The sequence below is a fragment of the Ischnura elegans genome, chromosome 2 (assembly GCF_921293095.1).
Source record: "Ischnura elegans chromosome 2, ioIscEleg1.1, whole genome shotgun sequence".
In the NCBI taxonomy this organism is placed as follows: domain Eukaryota; kingdom Metazoa; phylum Arthropoda; class Insecta; order Odonata; family Coenagrionidae; genus Ischnura; species Ischnura elegans.
Window position 1 is genome coordinate 123,670,981 of NC_060247.1, and position 19,892 is coordinate 123,690,872.

Below are 19,892 nucleotides of genomic sequence, written 5' to 3' on the forward strand. Positions count from 1 at the left end.
CTAGAATGCGAATGAAGCTGTTGAAAGATAAACCTAATAAGCCCTCAGAGTGACTCTGAGGATAAACCGTGGCTAAACCTGTAGTCTGATAACTGCATTCATAGAAATTGGTAAGAAATATCACCAACAGTGCTGTAAAAATTGCAATTGCCGAATATGTGGAACGTTTTGTCGTCGTTTGGTATCCTTTTATCTCTCGTATTTTGGGAGTAGGATATTGGCAGTATGTTAACAATATGTGATCTCAGTCAGGGCTCATGTTCTTTTCGGGATGGACACGGTTGTTAATTGTAGCTGTATGTCATTGATATAGGCGGTCGAAGTTGATGGCAATGGTCTTGAATTACGTTCATTTTATTTGTTCATCGTTTATTGGCTAAATGGGTTGTGCGTTGGCGCAGCGAGGCCTGGCAGACGCATACTTTGGGTTTGAGTCGTTTTATGAGATGTTCCAGTTTATTATTTCTTGTGTAGAGTATAACGTATATTAAATTGATCCCTGTGAACAAGCCTTAATTTTGGACCCAACCTGATTACCAATGACTGTCTCTGCTGTTACTAGTACTAAGGTTAGACAATGAATATTTCAGTGTAGTTGTCCTAAACATTCCCATTTGTTGCACGACCTGATTATGTACCGCGTTATGGTTAAATATTAATGCTCGTTTTCAAGGCTGTTCTGTTAAATTTAATTTTGAGGGCTATTGGGAACTTCAATATCAACGCATTTAAGTTATAATCTTAATATGTTACACGTTTTGGTCGTGAGCTGCATTAATGTTGTTTATGGCCATTTTTCATCCAGGCACAATGGACAAATGTGAAGTATTTGAGATCGTGAAGTCTGTCATTACCTCTCAAAAGGGTGGTGTTCTACTCAAAGATATCAATAGTAAGTTTGAAATATATCTTCGTTTTCGACCTTTCTTGATTTCCATGTTTATATATTTATTTATGACGATAAATATTTAGCATGATTTAAAATTTTCATTGAGATAACGCCCTTAATGCTGATTTCTTATTTTGTCATTCATCACAGGGGATTATAAAACTTTGGCTGGTTCCCACATTCCTTACAAAACTTTAGGTTACCGTTCCATTGAGGAACTTTTGGGAGATATTCCGGAAATCAAATCACACATCAACGATAATGGACAGCTTTTGTTTATTAACAAAGGAAAGAACTGTGAGCATTTAGTGAAATTGGTATCTAAACAGAAAGGCTCTAGTTCAAATAAATTGCAGCAGAGTAACCCGCCCAGCAATCTTAAAACGAGGAAACCCAGAACCTCTGATATTGGTGCCTATAAGTATGTGCAAAAGGAAAAAGAAAACTCTTTCAAAGGCTTAAGGAAGAGTGGTGTTGGTGAATGGGCTGATTTTAAGGAACCGGCATGTGTCCAGAGCAATTTTCACGAGCCAAAAGCGGGTGTACATTCGAGAAAAAGTATGGGTAATTTTTATCCAAATCCAAGTGTACAAAAAACCAAGGAATGGAAACCATGTGGCCAACTTGAGGAATCAGTTCAGCTGAAACGCGAAAAAGATGATGATTTTGACTGTGTCGTAGGTAATCGTTCTTACCATTGTAAACCATTGACGTCATTCCGAAGAAGAGAATCTTTCCATGGCTTCAGCAAACATGAGTATCGGGATTTTGATGGATTATGTGACTGTCTGGATGAACTACAATTGAACGAAGGTGGTGACGTCGGAAAAGACTATTATGCGAATGAACGTTTCTACAAGAGTGATAAAGGTGCATCAAATCAAAAGCTGAAGGCCTCTAGGGCTGGAAGATGTGACCATTTAATAAATGTGCCAAATGTATCACATGGAGATGGTGCCTTCAGCAGTCCAACTAGTGGGAACCACTTCATGCATCTACAAAGTCAGAAAAATAGACAGTATGGAAGTTTGAAGTATGCTCCTGAATTTGATGACTGGGTAAGCAATTTAGTTTCAGGTGATGTCCTTTATCATATTCGCTGCAATAGCCTTATACCTGACCATTCTGTTCGTTTAGACAGCTATGAAATACTGTTTTGTATACTCATTTCTGGTGATGTTCCTAATCTCATTGTTGTGGTAGAATAATTACCTGGTGATGGTATTTAAAAACAAAAATTTGTTTTGAATGAGTATGGCTATTTTACTGCTGAGATGCTTAAATATTCTACCTTTGACATTACGCTGGCACTAGCTTTCAAGGATACATATTGCATTTCTATATTTTCTGTAAGGATCAACTCTCCTAGTTCAGGTTTCAGTGTAACAGAGCATAAGAGTGACATCTGATTAAATCATCCAAAATTTCATAATAGGGACAAAACATAGCCCTCAACTTGACTGTGGTAAGAAAAGATCCTGCCGGGGTGGTATGACAGTTATTGGGGCCCTCAGTTGAGAGCATCTTTCTGGGCCTATTTTATGGGTGGACGGAACCTGTGAACCAAGTTACTTGCAGCCTATGGGGTGATGAACATGTAGGAAGACTAATTTCTTCTGGGTAATCACGAAAAATTTCTTCCAAGTAGCCAATTAACCACCACTGGGTAAAGGTAAATTTACTCTGCATCTGCTTGATTGGGCACATTCAAGGGGAGGGAGGTCTTATAGCTCTCGCTCAGCTGGGGAGTAGGCAGCTACATATCATATTCTCAGCCTCCCTCAATGGAAATATTGAATGAGCACAACGTATGGGCTTTTAGTATAACAGCCCTAAAGAATGCTCTGAGTAAAATTTCTTGCCTTGCCATTTCATAGATAGTATTTTAAATTAGGAGGCATAGGGAGATTTAGGCGGGTGGGGGGAATGTGCCCCCCAGACACTTAAAAAATAGACTAGATTAATAGAATAGATGTTATCATTACACTCATTTTATTTTTTGTATTACGGAGCCTCGATCATTTAATTTAATAATTATAACTTTCATATCAAAATAAAGAGAATATTATCTTCGGTAATTATTGTATTTTGTTTTAAATCTCAAATATGAGAAGACCTGTCAGACCCTTGTGCCCCCCCAGAAAAAATCCTGGATCCGCCCCTGTTAGGTGGTGTGTATGCATTTTTTTTGCTTTCAATGGTTACTTATTGAATCATATCTTCTTTGTAGGATGATTATGGTTACATGGATAGTCGTGGATTGAGGAAAAAGTCAAGGTTGGATGAAGACGATGGCGATTTGGGAAGAAAAATTAACCTCATCAGTGGGAGCCTCCGAGTGACCATTAAAAACTGTTGAAATTCAAATTTGCCCAATTGAGGTATATTTAATAGTTTTTCATTCCAAGGATTCATTTTTAAGGGTAATTTCAGTTTTGTAACTGAATCTGCTATCCCAGATGTTTTTTTCTTATTTTGATTTATTCTTTTTTCCAATACCCACCTGTTTACATGATTATTACAATTTAATTGTTCTTGCTATGTCTACTCCTATGTTCCTCCCTTTCTCCTTTTGTAAATACATGTATGCATATATTCATAATGTTTACCTTATCTTTTTATAAATTGGATAATTTGTATGGAGTAAATTACATTGGTATTGCTGTTGAAACTTATTGATGTCATTGAATCCTACTGAGATTCGCCTGTTAACTCTTGATGAACTGTGGAAAATGGTGTTTGAATGATATGTGAACTATGCAACGTCTGTGTATTATGTTTGCATACATGATTTCATGGATAATAATAATTTAGGGTATATTTTAATGTTTATTTAAAAACGTTAGGTTAAGATGATGCGTTATTAAGTGGAAAATACATTCTGTCGTGGAGGTTCTTTTCACATTTTTATCTCCTAAATACAAGGGCATAGTGTTGCCAATAGGAGCAGGTAATTTTACAATGCTCTATGTTTGCATTGTTCAATAATGTGTAGTGATACAGAAAGTGATGCCTCTTTTTATAGTGGAAATATTTTTTTAGTTGTTTACAGTAAACTGTTTCAGTAATGTCGTTTCTTATTTCCTCTTTTAAAAATCTTCAATTAATTTATAGCTGGTCTTAAAGCTAGTGCGTGTATCCACCTGGTTGCGGTTTGTGGGTTGACCTCAATATGTAAATTTTTGGTGTGACACAAGTGAGTTTATTTGTCAAATAAGCAGTCTTGGACAAAAAGTGATAGCATTCTAAAGGGGTGTTGCTTTATCCTTTGGTATGATAGGCCGTTCAATCTATTCTCAAAGTCTTTGAAGATGCTGTGAATTGGTGACAGGAGGCCACCAACAATTATCCTTCCCATCACCCAGAAGAGATGGTAGTACCCCTTCTTGATGTTAGTGAAGGTGGAGACTGTCGCGGTCAACACAGCTATAGTTATGCCTTGTAGGCGAGGTAACATTTTCTTCAATGGCTGTAGTTCTGTGATACCTATGATAGGCAATAGGAGACCACCTTATAATTATCCAGAGGAGACACGGACACTACACTCACCCAATTCCAAGACATGAAACTCTCTTGTACATAATATTTCAGAGGTAAACTAGTCCCCAGTTTGGATCTTCTTTGGGATTACCCAAGATGGTGCGATGGTCAAATGTTACTTAATTTTAACGAACATAACACGGAACATGAGATCACTTCGAACATGTGGATGAATTGTTGATCAAAGTATGAAATTTCAGAGAATAACTGAGGTCGTACATATTTTTGAATCCTGTTGTGAAATGAAGGGGATCAAAGTAGGAGTGGAAGCTGCCGAGTCATATACACAGGATTTGCAAGAGGCAATACTGGAATCAGGATATGGCTCAGAAAGGTTGGTTTGTGAAAAGCTTCCTGTGGTATAATGAAAGATTAATCGTGTTTAGGATCAAGACAAAACCTGGAGGTACTGTAGTGGTTGATTTGCCAAGAACTGACTATGAAGCTGTGGAGGATGTCTATTAAGATATGGTAGAAGTAATTAAGCTGGTAATTAAGGTAAAAATTATATTGCATTAGCAGGCGACCCAGCGTTGCTCGGGAAGGATAGTATCCTCGGAAGTGGGAAACTTGGAATTCATGGTCGCATGGTGAAATTTTAAAGTAATGGAACAAAGCATGTATGATGATGGTATGCATATGTGACCACAAACAATGGGAAAAAAGTATTTCTGTATACCGTGCTCGAGATCAGCTTATACCCAGCTCCACAACGTTGATCGTTATGTGTGTCTGTACTGGCGTAGACCAATAATGCCGCGTGAACGCATGCCTGAGCTAAAAGGTTTGCACCAAGAGGGTTAATAGTTAAGGGTAGAGTCCTTTGAGTATTGTTTTCCCTTTGAGCATGTCTAGAGGTGTATCTATCCGGCAGAATGTCCAACCACAGACGTTGTGTGAAAGTACGTAAAGAAGGTAATTGGAGGTAAGAAATTGAAGCATCGGAAGCTTCCGAAAGTAGCACTTGAGGGTTTGAGAGCATGAGATGCACCTATGTACAAACTTCGGTTGGAAAGAGTGCAGCTGTATGGAAATGCATAGAGGACAGAAGAACAGACATCCTCTTTTATACGTATGGAATGGATTAGGAAATTGGACTGCTGTCATCATCAGAGGACTAGATGAAAAAATAGTGAAAATATGGATTTGGATAAAGAAATTAAACAGGAGAAAGGCTACTGGTATTATTCACAGAGCAAAGGCTTGTGGTTGTGACTACTCTTTGGAAAGCACAATTGGTGAAGTAAACATTAGAAGATTTTAAAATATTTGCCCTGATGGGGTCTCCTGAATAGGAAAGGTAATGTTGACCATTCTAAAGTTTTGATGTGGGTTACCCCCAAAATCCCTTACCCCTTAGAATACATAAACGTTTTTATACGTTTTGCACCCTGACTGTGTTATTTACTCAACATTTTTATTTCTTCATGGATATCTTGCACTTGGGCACTATAGGTTACCATAAGGATTGCTAAGGGGCTATATCTACCAGACCAGCCCTCATGGCAGACGGTGCCTCCTGCAAAGGGGCTCTCTTCTGCACTTCCTGCTGCCAAAATCATTAACTCCCGCAGCCAAAGAGTTAATATTGATAAGATTTCAAATAATTTAAAATGTCAAAGTCATCAGTCAGACTCACAAATCAAATTTTTTGCTTAGTTCAAAGTGTCAATCTGAATGGACCGTGCATAAGTAAGGAATATGGAATACCACTATTAGTTGTAACATATGTAAATGAAGATAGCCATGAAGGACTCCAAAGGAAAAATAAATAACCAGTTGAGTAAATTATTTGTGTCTATCCCTTAATAGCAACAAATTGTTATTTATCAAAAGGTGCAGCGTTGGACTTGGGAAAGTTGGCCTCAGAATTTTATAAAAAGTGAAGATGCAACAACCCTCGGTAATCCCTAGTATTGTGTGGTGCTGGTGTATGAATAATTTACAAAGTTTAATTAAATACACCATGAAAAAGTTTTATAAAATGCCTACCCAGTGAGAAATGAGTGGTGGAATCCACGTTGACTCGTGGATATATGGTGGTGGTGGATATTGAGTGGTTGGACCCACGTGGAATCCACGTTGATTTCAAATGGATTTGTGGTGATTAGCATAAAATGTTAAAAAGAATTTCTAATTTGTGGAACTTAACCCTCTGGTGACATTGCGTCATTTATCATCCTGAAACCACACTAGTTATGTGAAAATGTATCGCACATTCTATTTTTATATAATTCGTGGAAAGGCAGCCATGAGAGCACATGAAAAATCGTAGACACATATATAAAAGGTTTAGATATAGAGTGGTTGAGGTTTTAATGGTTATAGGACAGCACCTCCTGCTGTTTTAATTTTTCCACCAAATTTCCACGTGGGTTCCACATTGATTCCACGACCAAAAACACGTGGTATCCACGTTACATCTCCACGTGGATTCCACCACCCATTTCTCACTGGTTACAAGTTTTTTATATTAGATTGTGGAAGAAATTCATGTAATTTAATTTTCTTTAAGAGCTCTTGAATTCTATTAATTTTTCAAGGGATATTTGCAAAAATTGTCTAGCCTTCATCATTATTTTGTTATGGTTAATCTCCTAAGTTTATTAGCTATTAATCACCACTTTAGAGCATTTATTTAACTGGATTAAAATTCTGGAAAATTGTAAAAAATATTTTGCCCATAAGAAACAGGTTTGTGAGATACATTTTATTTAGGATGGACACAAGAAGTGAGTGGCTGATCACTGTTAACAGCAACCAAAGGTTATGCCAATAAAAAATTGTTCACGGATTTCTCATAAGCATCCGCTGTAGTTTAGACTACTTTAACCTTCTGGCAGGCATAATATTTGAACTCCCGAGTTCATGTGCAATGTACCTGATCGGAACATATAAGAAAAGACATTATTAAGTCAAAGCATGGCTCAGAGCTTCAACTTGAAACGTTAATGCACTATTATATTAGTGTAGTCTAACACTTAAACGATGTCTTACGTGTAGTATACACACCCCTTCATATAGCTCTGAATTGATCCAGCAAGAAGGCTGTATAGAGTGTTTCAAAACAAACAGCTACTATGAGCGTCAAGGATTTTTGCCACCTAATAGTGCGAAGAAATGAAAAAGCACTCGTGCTGTGCCTAGAAGGTTAACTAATATCCCGGATGATGTACATAGCAACGAACCTATCAGAGACGTCTCACTATGGTCTCGAATATTGCATATGTTTTAGAGATGCAATCGTGAGACGCTCAGAAATTAAAAAAAAACGCATGTAAATGCCATCAATGCCTTCCATATATATCTTTCGGTGCAATTCTGCAGTTGCGATTATTAAAATCGCGACAATTAATATGGGTTTCTATTTGCAAAAGGTCATCCATCAAAAACTTGTCGCGAAAAATGATCAAGAAAAGTAGGCCATAACTGTATAATTTGCATATATTTATTTTTTGCCTAAATTTATAGCATACCATAGTACAAAGTCTCACGAGACATCTCAGGGACCATTTTTTTGGACACAGTGACATCTCAGAGATGTGTCTGAAGTTCTCAGAATGTCTCTGAGACGTAAAATATGTGATATCCACTACGTATTTCTGCTCTGTGGGTAAGAACCAACCCAGCTGTATAGGACCATGATCTTTAGTTAGGGCAGGAACTAACCTTATTCTCCCAAAAAAGAATCCGTCAGGACGATAAAAAGGACCTAAAGTTGGACTGGGAGTTTGACAGTCAATATCAATTGATATGTAAACAATAGAATTTTATCTTTGTAACGATAAGAATCTCACTGAATCAGTGGCGCCGACTCCATGGGGCCTGAGGGGGCCCGGGCCCCCTCAAAAATTGGTTATGGGTGTGACGAAAAAATGTGCCAGGCTTGTTGATTTTCCCCGGAGTATCCAGATATCAGGATTCGAGTTATCTGGGTTCTAATGCTGATCATATGACTCTTCTAAAATGCTTAAAAAACTAAAAACTCACTACTTATAAAATTTCCTGGGACAAGATCCCCGGTTTGGGCCCCCCCAATATTTTTTGTAAGTCGGCACCCCTGCACTGAATATATACTATTCAATTTCATTCTGAGAATTATGAGCCGTTTGGTCAATTATAATTTACTTGTAATTATAAAATGCAGCGTGGAAAATTAAATGGGCTTGACTTGTGCTCATTTGGTTAACAAAGTGGAAGCATTGGATGCGGGTGCAACAGGGTACATTTTAAAACAAGCCGCGCTTTTTGAACCGCGAAAAATAAACAATTGCCTAACGGTGAGCTCGACCGATTTTGGGTGACGGCATCAATACATTCATCCGTGATTGTTGTTAGCGGTTGTATGAGATAATTTTTCGGTGTCGATTTTTATCAGAGTTACTGTTCGTTTTATCGGACATTTGTTCAATCTAAATTTGGTGGTATATTTTAAAGAGAGATGAGAGGGCTCACTGACGAAATGTCGGAAAGTCAGTCAACTGAGACTGAACTGTCTCCCGAAGAGCTTAACTCATTAGTTAATGATACAGCTTTGTACATTCTCCGCGACGAAAAACTGTTCAACTTAATCAAGCGGCAAGATATCGTAAAATTTGTTCTTAAAGAAAAGAAGAGACACTTTATAAACGTGATAAAGAGGGTGAAAACCATGTTGAAAGAAGTGAGTTTTAAGTGCTACTGTTAATTAAGTACATAAATGGATATGTATCACAATTAATAAAATATTCGATTCCAGACCCTGAACTTAGAACTTATTGACATCGACCCAAATAAGCAGTACGCATTGGTCAATCGCCTGCGTTGTAAGGAAAATGTTTTTCCCAGGGAAGTAGAGGCCGATAGAACCTTATTATTACTGGTTCTAACCCTAATTTTCATGAGCAACGGAGTAATGGCTGAAAGTAAGTTATATAGCAATAGAATTCGTCTACTTCGCGGTTTCTACGTAAGTGGTGCTATCGTATTATGTAAAATTCAATAACATAACTGAGTTCCAGTTTGCGATTTACTGCCTGTGAAGGCATTTAATCTATCGTGGTAAATGCCTTCGACCGCTATGATGATCTTTATTGCATGATATCAATAGATAATTGATTAATAACTTGATTTCCTTACTCATGCAGTTTAAGACTGATTCTATTTTTTATCGAAGAGTAATCAAATTCCAAGTTTAAAATTGTTTACAGTTTTCTATTTTTTTTTTCAGGTTCTCTTTTTGATGTGTTGAAGCATTTGAAAATTTTAAATCCCAAAGTTGATAAAAAGCATGGATATTTTGGTGATGCTGAGGCTACAATTAAAAGGGTGATCCAATTATTTTCTTTAAACTTTTATAGAAATCCCCGTAATTAAAAAAAATACTTTCTTGATTAATCTCGTTCCATCATCTTCAGGTTCTTGTGTTTCATTTGATAATTTTGCAGAACTATTATTGACTTAAAATGAGAATACCATAGAGATAAAATAAAGGATTTGGTTGCACAGTAGGATGAATACTTCACAAATACTAACCCAGCTGACTAGTGGGTCAATTATGTAAATGACATTGGGGTCAAATGTATTGTTGTTACAACATGGCCATCAAATAAATTGATGATTGACTATGAATGTTACAGACTCCAAGTGACCATTGATGCCAATGACACCTATGGCATTTATATAATTCACCCACTCATTTATACTCGACGTCATAAACCTCTGACGTGGAGTATTGAGGTAGCTATCATCATCACTTTTTGTGATTATCCAGTTTAAAATAGCTACTCAGTGATTGTTTGATTTAAAAAACTTGTTTTCTGACTCATTCAGATGCCAATCACTAATTTAACAAACTTAACAAAAAACATGAAACTTCATAGACCAAGCAACTTAATTATTTGATGTGCAGGATTAATAAAACACAAACAACTTCATTGCTTACCTACCTGGCTCTGAACTAGTTGTCAGAATTCTCAAGATGAGAACTGTAGGTAGAGAGTGAGAAGTTCTTCCTGAGAGAACTCTGCAGCCATTGTCTATGGTATCAAGTAGTCAATTTCTTTGTTGAAGCTTTTGTGGGTCATTGCATCTCTTGATGATATTTTTCGGGTGTGCCCTGTGTACTTATTTGGTTCAATGTTTGTGGCCAGCTTTCTTTTTTTGTGGATTTACAGATAGATTTTCTTGGAGGATATTTACAAGGTTTTATGGAGGAAAGGAGGTTGGAAATTTGGAAATGTGACCAGAACTTTTATAGGGACAGTGCCTTAAAAATCAGCCACACATGGGATCCTGCTCTGAAGTTATATAAAAATTAAATGACAACTCCTTCACCTCTCCCTTTCAACCTCCTGCCCTCCATGAACTCTTATAAATACCTTCCACGGAAAACTATCTTCATTCCCTCAGGGACCTCAAAAGTGACCAGCATTAACCACAATATCTTTGGCAGCAAACAGAATAAGTAAGTGGGCACACCCAAAAAACATCAACAAGTAGTCAATTATCTTGTCATTGTACCTTCAGGGAAAATCATATTGAAGCTTTTCTTGATTGGCATCAACTAATTACCAAGGTGTCATTGTCGTGTGATATCTACTGGATCCCATCTTCTTTTCTTTTGTCATAGTTTTATGTATATGCAATTGCCATTCTAGTTGTATGATTATTTTCAGCTTATGATGTAGCCACTGATACGTTTTTATGATTTGTTGCATTAGCAGATCAACCTAATTTTTTTTGTGTCTGATACACTCCAAACCACAATGCGAGTTACACAAGGTAGAATTCTTTAGAGTACGGTAATGCTCCTCAAGGCATAATGTATTAATCTCGTTGTTTCGCTCTGATCAAGATTTATTGACTAGGCTAATGGGGAAGGAGCCTTATTTGGTTTGGAAACATCTTTTATGAATCCTCTCCTCGGGGTGAATTGTACTTGGATCACATACAGAGAGATGTCTTTCTGCCAAGCTACGTCTTTGGGTCCAGCCTTGTCATTTTAGTTATTGAATTTATAATATACTGCATTATCTCGTGTTCAACCGAACAATTCGGTCCTTGAAACCTTGGCCATCATTGATCAATTTACTCATGTGCATACTTGGGAAAAACTCATTGTGATTGTGCTTACCAAACTTGCAAAAAAATCCCTGAAAAAGTCCTATAGTGAGCAAGAGTTTCCAACCCACTCCTCATTTCCTCCTTTCCATTTTGGAATTTTGCTCTTTTAGAATAAACACAACTTTACATCTTGTTGCACCTAGTGGCAGGTTTGAATCAAAGGCCAAATTGCTACCACTCATACTTAAAAAACATCTGGATGAATGAGGCTAAAATTATTTCTTGGTCACTGTGAGATCATGGACAAAATATAATGTAAATTTCTTGAAACCCTTACCTGCAAGTGTAAAGGTTTGGTTTATTCAAAATGATGGAATGAACTTAAAGCGTCAAGACCCATGTATACTTTATTACTTTTATTGCTGCCCATTTTCTCCAAAATGTTATGAATTGACAATTTCAGAAGTTTATACGATCAGCATATTTGGACTGGAGTGTCATTCCTGGAACAGACCCTGCTGAATATGAGTTTCGATGGGGTAAGAGGGCTGACGAAGAAATTAGCAAAAAGGAGATATTGGAATTCGCTTGTAAGGTGAGTGTTAATTTTATATTTGACTGTTTGATGTGCTTTTCTCTGTAGATTCAGCATTTTTGTTATTGCTTACTCTTCTATGTACCTTGTACAATGGTGGTTATTATTTATTAATCTCCATCTAAAAAGGTGCATCACTTTTGCTTGAAAGATGTTCATACCAAGGATTCCTTTAAACTTCCACCTATTCATTAGGGTATTTCAGTGATCAAAGCCAGTAGTTAATTATGGTAGACTCTCTTAAATGCAAACAGCATTATTACAAAGCAAATTGTTGGTCTCGACAAAAAGGGCTATCCAATCTATAATAAAAGAAACATTATTACGAAGTTATAAACCCCAGTCCTGGTCCTGGCGGTTACAAAATGAACTTTATTTCGAAGTTCCATGAGTAAGCAATAGCATTTAGGTTGATATACACTACGCCACGTTATCATCATTGATCTACATTTAAGTTCTCTTTCTGTTCTGTGCCCAAGAGTGTCAATTATGGTTCTTTCTTCTGTAGAACATACTTCAGTCCTCTTCACATGCACATTCGATTTATGAACTTTCATAGATACCAACATTCGAAAAATTCAAGCTCGCCTGAAATTTCAAGTTTGGCGCCTTTGGAGTTGGCCGATGCGATGCGGTGTGACATAGGGGAACTCGCACTTTGGGCATAATCTCAACAAAGTATTATTCTTTCTTCCTGTGGACAGCGATTTTTTTCGGCTTCAGCTACGTCGCGCGCCCAGCTAGATCAGTTAGTCCCAGCTCATCACAAATGTTGTGTTAACGCACGGTTATGATGCACTGCAGGATTACTTCTCCCCTCTATGCCTTGCTCGAGGTTTATCAATTTACGAGCCAGATCTCAGAACGCATCACCGTATATCGAGGACTTGCTGTATTCAGGAAGATATCAACCCTCATTGCATCATACTGCATTCTTCAATTGAGAAAATCAAACGAATGTGCTTTTTTTATATATTTGCACGTAATTTAATTGTGTATATGTATTATACACTTGACTCTGAAGCTGTTTCTCTGTGCGATTATAAGTACAGGATATTGAAGAGACGAGAACTTTGACAAAGAGTGTTTTTTTTCCCTACGATTCCCAATAGAAATGTTCATATGCACTGCACTATTACTAAGTTCACAGGACCAAAAAACCAGAGAGTATTACATTTTTGTTGAATAATGGGATAGCCTCTGAAGTGAGAGAGGGAAGGGCTCCTTTTGCCCTCTTCTCCCTCCCTTAAAATATCTGCTATGTCCTTGTGTTGTATGTATTGTATCATGCTGACATTTATCATGAATTGTTTGGAAATAGTAAAGGGAAGAATGTCTGGGAAGTTGTAGATACAGCAGGCTGCGGTTTATCCGGGTTGTGGATTATCCATGCATGATTTTCACTCTTGCTCAAATTTTCCTGCAATCTTTATAAAAAATAAAATTGAACGCAAAATCATCGGAATTACTACATCAAAGCGAGGACACACCGGGCTTATTATTTCCGTTAGAATCCCCTACGTAAAACGGAAGTGATCGCATGCTAGCTGCATTGACGGGAGCTCTGTGTTCCTGAAGCATTCGTGCAAACCACTCTACTGAATCCGTGATCACACAGCCACGGATTTGTGGTTTTCGAAACCAGGCCTCACAAAGATCATTAATAGTACAAGTACGACCACGTTATCGCCGTTAAAAATATCCCGAGCTGGTGATGAAAGCTCTCAGGGTCATTCCATGTCAGTTCATCCAGGCATGACACCCACTGACTCGGATTTTGATGAAACTTGAAAATATTCATCCATCCGTGTAGGAATGAAACAGTGTAAAATATTTTTTGGTTATCTCTAATAGCTTTTTTTTACAACCATTTGAAGTTTGGGTGAAACTGCAGTTTTTCAATGAATGCAGTCTCCAGAGGCACTTGTGCCTCCAGGGGGAAATAATTTGTCTCAGCCATAGTTCTCATCCGATTCTCATGAAAATTTGCAGGTTTACTATAGAAGTCATGAGGATTCCAAAAACTAATTGAAAAATATCCTAAGGGATATTGGAAATTCTCTAACAAATTATAATATCTCTGCTATGTCGTCAGCAATTCGCAGCATGTTAATTTTTTCTCCGTGAATATTGACACCCGAAGCTTTTTCCTTGATTTCATTGATGGCTTTCTCTATGTAAACATTAAAAATTAAGGGGGAAAGCACACAACCTTGTCTCACCCCTTTTCTTAATCTTGCTTCTGCACCGTTTGGTCCGCATTAGATCACAGCTACTTGGTTTTTTTACAAACTATGAATAATTCTACGATCATTGTAGAGTACGCCGATTTCTTTCAGAATTCTAAGCATTGAATTCCATTCCATGTTATCAAATGCCTTCTCTAAATCGACAAATGCTATGAAAGTCGGTTTGTTTTTCTCCAATCTCTTCTCTATGAGCATCCTAAGTGTCAAAATTGCTTGCCTTGTGACCCTGCTTTTCCTAAATCCGGATTGGTCCTCATCCAGGAATTCTTCTGCTCTTTGTTCTATTCTCCTGTAAATGATTCTTGTCAGAATCTTCGACTCATGTGTCGTCAAGCTTATGGTCCTAAATTCTTCGCACTTCTCAGCTCTCATCTTTTTGGGTATGGGAATGATGATTTTCTTCTCGAAGTCACTAGGTAAATCTCCTGTTGAGTACATATCGCAGATAGTTTTATACAGTTGAGTTAAGACCTTTTCTCCTGTATTTTTTATTAGCTCTGCTGGAATGTCATCTATTCCTGGGGCCTTATTCTTTCGCAGGTCTCTAATTGCAGCGTCAAATTCCTATCTTAAGATGCTTGCTCCAAATTCATCCTTTACAACTTCACTTCCTCTTCGATAACTTTTGAGCTAAGCTTGCTTCCGTTGTATAATTCCTCCAGGTATTCCTTCCATCTCTCGGCTTTGTCTTCGTTTTCAATTAGAATGTTTCCATTCTTGTCCCTTATGGTATTACATTTTGCGTTTCGTTCCTTGAAATGGTTCCTCACTATTCTATAGGCCGCTTCCACTTTCCCTTGTATGAGGTTATTTTGTACGTCCTCACATATGTTCGTCATCCACGCTTCTCTGGCTTTCCTCGCTTTGTGGCAAATCTCGTTCTTTATTCTCTTGTAGCAAGCCTGTCCTTCCTCACTATTCGTATTTTTATACTTTCTCTTTTCTTCAATGAGGTCTAGGACTTCATCCGTGATCCATGGCTTTTTCTTAACACATTTTCTTCTCCCTAGAACTTCTGTAGCAGCCTTCTGAAACCCACTTTTTATGTTAGTCCAGTTATTCTCGACTGATTTTTCAGACTGATCTAGTCCTATCTTGCACTCCTTTACTTCTTGAAAGGCCTGTTGATTTTTTGGCTCCTTTAGTTTCTCTAATTGCCAGGCGTTCTTTGCTGATTTCTTGAATTTCAGATGGCATTTCATCATCACTAGATTATTATCACTGTCGATATCTGCCCCCGGGTAGCTTTTACAGTCCTTAATCTGGTTCTTAAACCTCTGCTTCACTAAAATATAGTCTAGTTGAAATCGTCTTTTGTCTCCTGGCATTTTCCATGTGTATCTTCTTCGCATGTGATTCTTAAATAGTGTGTTGGCAACCACCAATTTGTGTTCTGTGCAGAATTCCAGGAGCCTTTCTCCTCTTTCATTTCTATTTCCTAATCCATATTTTCCGGTTATTCTTCCATCCTGACCTTCGCCGACGACAGCGTTTCAATCACCTAAAACAATAAGGTTTTCTTCTCCCCTTACCTGTTTGATTACTTCCTTGATATCATCGTAGACGTCTTCAACTTCTTCATCCTCGTAGTCTGTCGTAGGCATGTAGACCTGTACCACTACGGTATCTACCGGCCTAGTCTTTATCTTTACCATAACTATCCTTTCATTGTACTGTAGGAAGCTTTTCACACGCATTCCGGCACTCTTTCTGAGCATTATCCCAACCCCAGCATTACCGTTCAGGGATCCTGTGTGTATAATCCTATAGCTTCCACTCCAAAAGTCTCCCTCCTCAGGCCAATTCATTTCGCTGATTCCTAGCTCGTCGATATTCAATCTTTCCATTTCCACTTTGAGGTTTTCTAGCTGACCACAAGTCCTGAGTGATCTCACGTTCCATATACCTATCCTCATAGCTTTATTACAATTGACCGATGTACCCTCTCGGGTAGTCCCCACCCGGAGATCCAAATGGGGGACTAGTTTACCTCCGGAATATTTTACCGGAGAGAATTCCATCATGTCATTATATTAATTGAGTGGAGTAGCTGCAACTCCTCGGGATGATAATGTGGTGGTTTCCCCTTGCCTTCCACATGGCTGTACTGACCACCGTGGTCTCCACCTTCACTCATATGAAGAAGAGCTGCTGCCCTCTCCTCCGGGTGATGTGAGGCATAATTGTTGGCGGCCTCTCATCGCCAAGTCACAGTATCTTCACAGGTTTAATGTATCATTTATATGGCCTATCTCACCCAGGGATAGACCCATACCACCTCGGATTACCGCCGCATTTTGTCCACGACTGCTTATTCAACGAGAGAACTCGGTTATCTCGCAGCTAGCCTCTATATCTAGAGGTTGACCCGCCATCCGCAACTCGGTGGATGCACCCTGTGGCTTAAAGCTCAGCCGCGAGTTTACCTTATCAAGTACTAAATTTATACAACTTATAGCAGCTGTGAACATTTGATATTCTACTACCTACTCCTTTATTTGGAGATTTTAAATTCATAGATTGATTAGGATATGGCAGAATTTTTTTATCCCTAATTATGAGTAGAAGTAACTTGGTGATCACCTAACATCGAAAGACCTTGATGATGGAGAAAGTGTAATAGAAATGAGTGTATTTTTTTCCTAGGTAATTGGTGACACAGAGCCAGAAGCCTGGGAAAAGCAATTTGAGGAAGCAGTGAATCAAAATCGTGAAAGGAATGTCAGAAATGAGTGACTTCAGTTAAATAATATTGTTAGTCTTTGGGACAAACTTTGTTATTTTCTCAGTTTTCCTATGGATGAAGATATTCTCCAAATTCAAAGTATTGATTTTTCCTTTTATATATTATGATTTTGAATGTTTGAAAATATTTTGTATCTATGTATGCCTTGTGAATAGTTGTATTTTTATATTTAAAAAAAATAAAAATGGTATTTTTACCTCTAGTATTTCTTTCTATGGGAATTTCAGTTGAAAAGTATTTAGTAATCGTATTATTTGGTAACATAAATCCTTGCTGATGATGGTGGTCACATCCTTGTTTCCTCTTGTGTTAATTGATTTTTTGACTGGTTGTGGCCCTCATTTAGGTAAATTCCGTTACTATTATCTTATCATCTCCAACATTCACTATGTACATGTCCTCTTCTGCTGTTGCATATGACCTTTAGACAGCCTTGCACTTTACAGTGCAGTCTTCAATACTCTCTCCTTCACTATGCGCAAAAGCCTCTCTAAAGGATTTAAATTACATACAGTAGAACCTCGGTTATACGACCCTCAGTTATGCGATGACCTCACTTATACGCCGATTTTTTTTGGTCCGGTGAATAACCCCATATGAACCCATGTTTTTCCAACCTCAGTTATGAAACTTTTCACTTATACGACAAACTCGGTTACGAAACGTATTTTCCCAGTCCAATGAGATAAAATACCTCACTTATACGACTTTTCAGATAACTGCTCTACGAGAAGATTGCGGTACGCGCGCCGATTTTAGTCACAGGAGCAGGGGTAGTATGTGCTCATCACATAGATATGTCAATGAAGAATACTAAGTTTTAATAATGAGCGATGCTGTTTATTAGATATTAATTTTAACTGCAGTAGATGATCGTTAATTCGGAATATCTATCTCTAACGGAAGATTGTCTAGAATTTTCCAAGGTTATGTTTTCCGTCGCCCCAGCGAAATAACACCTAAATGAGCCGTTAAAAATCCTCCCGTACCAAAAATTTGGCTTCCAAGGTCATCCAAAAGAGATTATCGTATTTGCAGTATAGATGTAAGTCGATGGTGATTCAACACGATGGTAAAAACAGCATGCATGGTCTCATTCCGCGGGCTAATCCCGCATCCGCGGGACGAATTGAGCCGGGGGAAAGTTGCTTACGCGGCGCGCCGATCAAAATTGACCTAACTTGTATCTCAGTGGGTTTAAATCAAACAAAGTTGGACCTTGAGTAGCTATTAGCTTGAGTCTGCCTGCTGGCAAGCGTTTATTTTTTAACTGAACGAGAGTTAGTGCGAATGTCCTCTGAGAATAACTCGCGTCGTCAGTCGTAACGTAATCATTTAAGTCAAATTCAAAACGCGAAAGATAAGGCAGTTCCTTTCGACTCTGGAATGACTTATAACCATTATACCGAAGTACAAAAACAGTCTGGTGTTGTGATCAGATATGGGGAAGCAAAATATTACGTGAAGATGAGTCACACGGCTTGTGAATGGAAGTTCCCGGCGCTGAATTCGCGTAAGAATGCCGACAGAGAAGCTATACCCGGTAGATTCAATCTACTATTGCTAAAATTTTACGGAAAAATTCTTTTTTAGTGCGTAAACATTTTTGAGAGGGGAGATTTTTTCGAGCTCTTAATATATTTTTGTTCAATCATCACTGACGGCAGTTGTGCGGTTATTTCAAATGCTCACTTAAAAAAAGTGATCTAAGCACCGGAAAAGTCTTACAATTAGTCACGGAATATCCCGGATATCAGTGGCGCAACTAGGAATATGCTTTGGGGGTGATAGTACCTGAGGGGCATTACCTCCCCCCCCCCCTCCCCCCCGAGGCATCGGGGATTCCCGGAAAATTTAAAAAAAGAGCATGCCTGTAAATATGTTTTACATCATTTTGGCTCCTAAAATTTAACTTTGAGTAGATGCAGTTGTTGTTTATCAAAGCTAGACTTTTGTTTTAAATTTTTTTTTTTTCAATTCTCTGCGGCTTTGGAGGGGGATCTATCCCCTCATCGACCCACCATAATTACGCCACTGCCGGGTGCTCCATATTATCTATGGCATGGTATTTAGAGGGAAGAAACCGACAGCTGGGGTCATTTTCGACATGAGGTAAGGGAGGGAGTATAGAAACCCTGTGTTGGAATTAGCCAGGTTGTAACAATAGGCTTAACCAGGGCTTAATGTTCCATCTGCCGGACATGGTGTTGCACTGGAAGTTCCGTCCACACTACTTTCAAGCAGGGATACAGCCATCTCTGAAAACTTTCTGCCTCGGCCATGACATGAACCCTGGTCCATAGGGTGGGAAGCCTTCGTGATACATTAGTGAAATTTTGCTCCCTAGTTATGGGGTTAATTTGGATGACTTTCCTTAGGTATTTCATTTCTTTAATCTACAATCATGGGTTTGCCTATAGGTGGTGAAATGAATTTCCTGAAACTGCTTTTAATGAGTCAACTTTTTTAAAAAATTGGCTTCTCTGTGAACATTTAGTGTCATCATTGCGAAATCTCTCCAGTATGATAGCCTTGCAGATCAGTACCAGAAATGCTAGATGTTCAACCGCGGATAATGTTGTTCAGGAAGTGTAGAATTATATTTCTCTTAAAGTAACACATCATCTGTGGTGTTGCTTGTGTGAAAATAAGATTATTAGGCTTCAATTTCTTGCCTCCAAATGAGTAATTGCATTCTGGAAACAAACCGGCCCCTATAGGAAAGGATTTCATGCTGAATACCGAAAAACCTCACATATGAAACTTTTTTTGGTTTTCCGCTGAAAGTTTCATAAGTGAGGTTCTGCTGTAATTCTTTTCATAAATTAA

The 19,892-nt window shown here is 38.2% G+C and overlaps 2 protein-coding genes across 3 annotated transcripts; both read left to right on the forward strand.

Annotated features, from left to right (window-relative positions):
* Positions 1-4: 4 nt before the first annotated feature.
* Positions 5-3,957, forward strand: LOC124154571. 2 transcript variants are annotated; one of them, XM_046528387.1, is made up of 4 exons: positions 5-110; positions 806-892; positions 1,040-1,947; positions 3,120-3,957. In XM_046528387.1, exons 2-4 carry the CDS (start codon positions 811-813, stop codon positions 3,246-3,248), a joined length of 1,119 nt encoding a protein of 372 aa, XP_046384343.1. In that variant the 5' UTR covers positions 5-110; positions 806-810; the 3' UTR covers positions 3,249-3,957. The 2 variants fall into 2 exon arrangements, with proteins under 2 accessions (XP_046384343.1, XP_046384344.1); XM_046528388.1 differs by lacking the exon at positions 5-110 and adding an exon at positions 280-569.
* Positions 3,958-8,708: 4,751 nt separating this feature from the next.
* LOC124154573 (melanoma-associated antigen B18-like) lies at positions 8,709-17,265 on the forward strand. Its single transcript, XM_046528390.1, has 5 exons — positions 8,709-9,092; positions 9,168-9,333; positions 9,639-9,736; positions 11,937-12,068; positions 16,964-17,265. Exons 1-5 carry the CDS (start codon positions 8,871-8,873, stop codon positions 17,051-17,053), a joined length of 708 nt encoding a protein of 235 aa, XP_046384346.1. The 5' UTR covers positions 8,709-8,870; the 3' UTR covers positions 17,054-17,265.
* The last annotated feature ends 2,627 nt before the right edge of the window (positions 17,266-19,892 follow it).

Excerpts from the sequence above, each read along its gene's own strand:
- LOC124154571 (XM_046528387.1), top strand. The coding sequence starts at position 811 with ATGGACAAATGTGAAGTATTTGAGATCGTGAAGTCTGTCATTACCTCT. Across the intron at positions 893-1,039 it reads TCTACTCAAAGATATCAATA|GGGATTATAAAACTTTGGCT; the intron begins GTAAGTTTGAAA and ends CATTCATCACAG. Across the intron at positions 1,948-3,119 it reads CTCCTGAATTTGATGACTGG|GATGATTATGGTTACATGGA; the intron begins GTAAGCAATTTA and ends TCTTCTTTGTAG.
- LOC124154573 (XM_046528390.1), top strand. The coding sequence starts at position 8,871 with ATGAGAGGGCTCACTGACGAAATGTCGGAAAGTCAGTCAACTGAGACT. Across the intron at positions 9,334-9,638 it reads CAACGGAGTAATGGCTGAAA|GTTCTCTTTTTGATGTGTTG; the intron begins GTAAGTTATATA and ends TTTTTTTTTCAG. Across the intron at positions 9,737-11,936 it reads CTGAGGCTACAATTAAAAGG|AAGTTTATACGATCAGCATA; the intron begins GTGATCCAATTA and ends TGACAATTTCAG.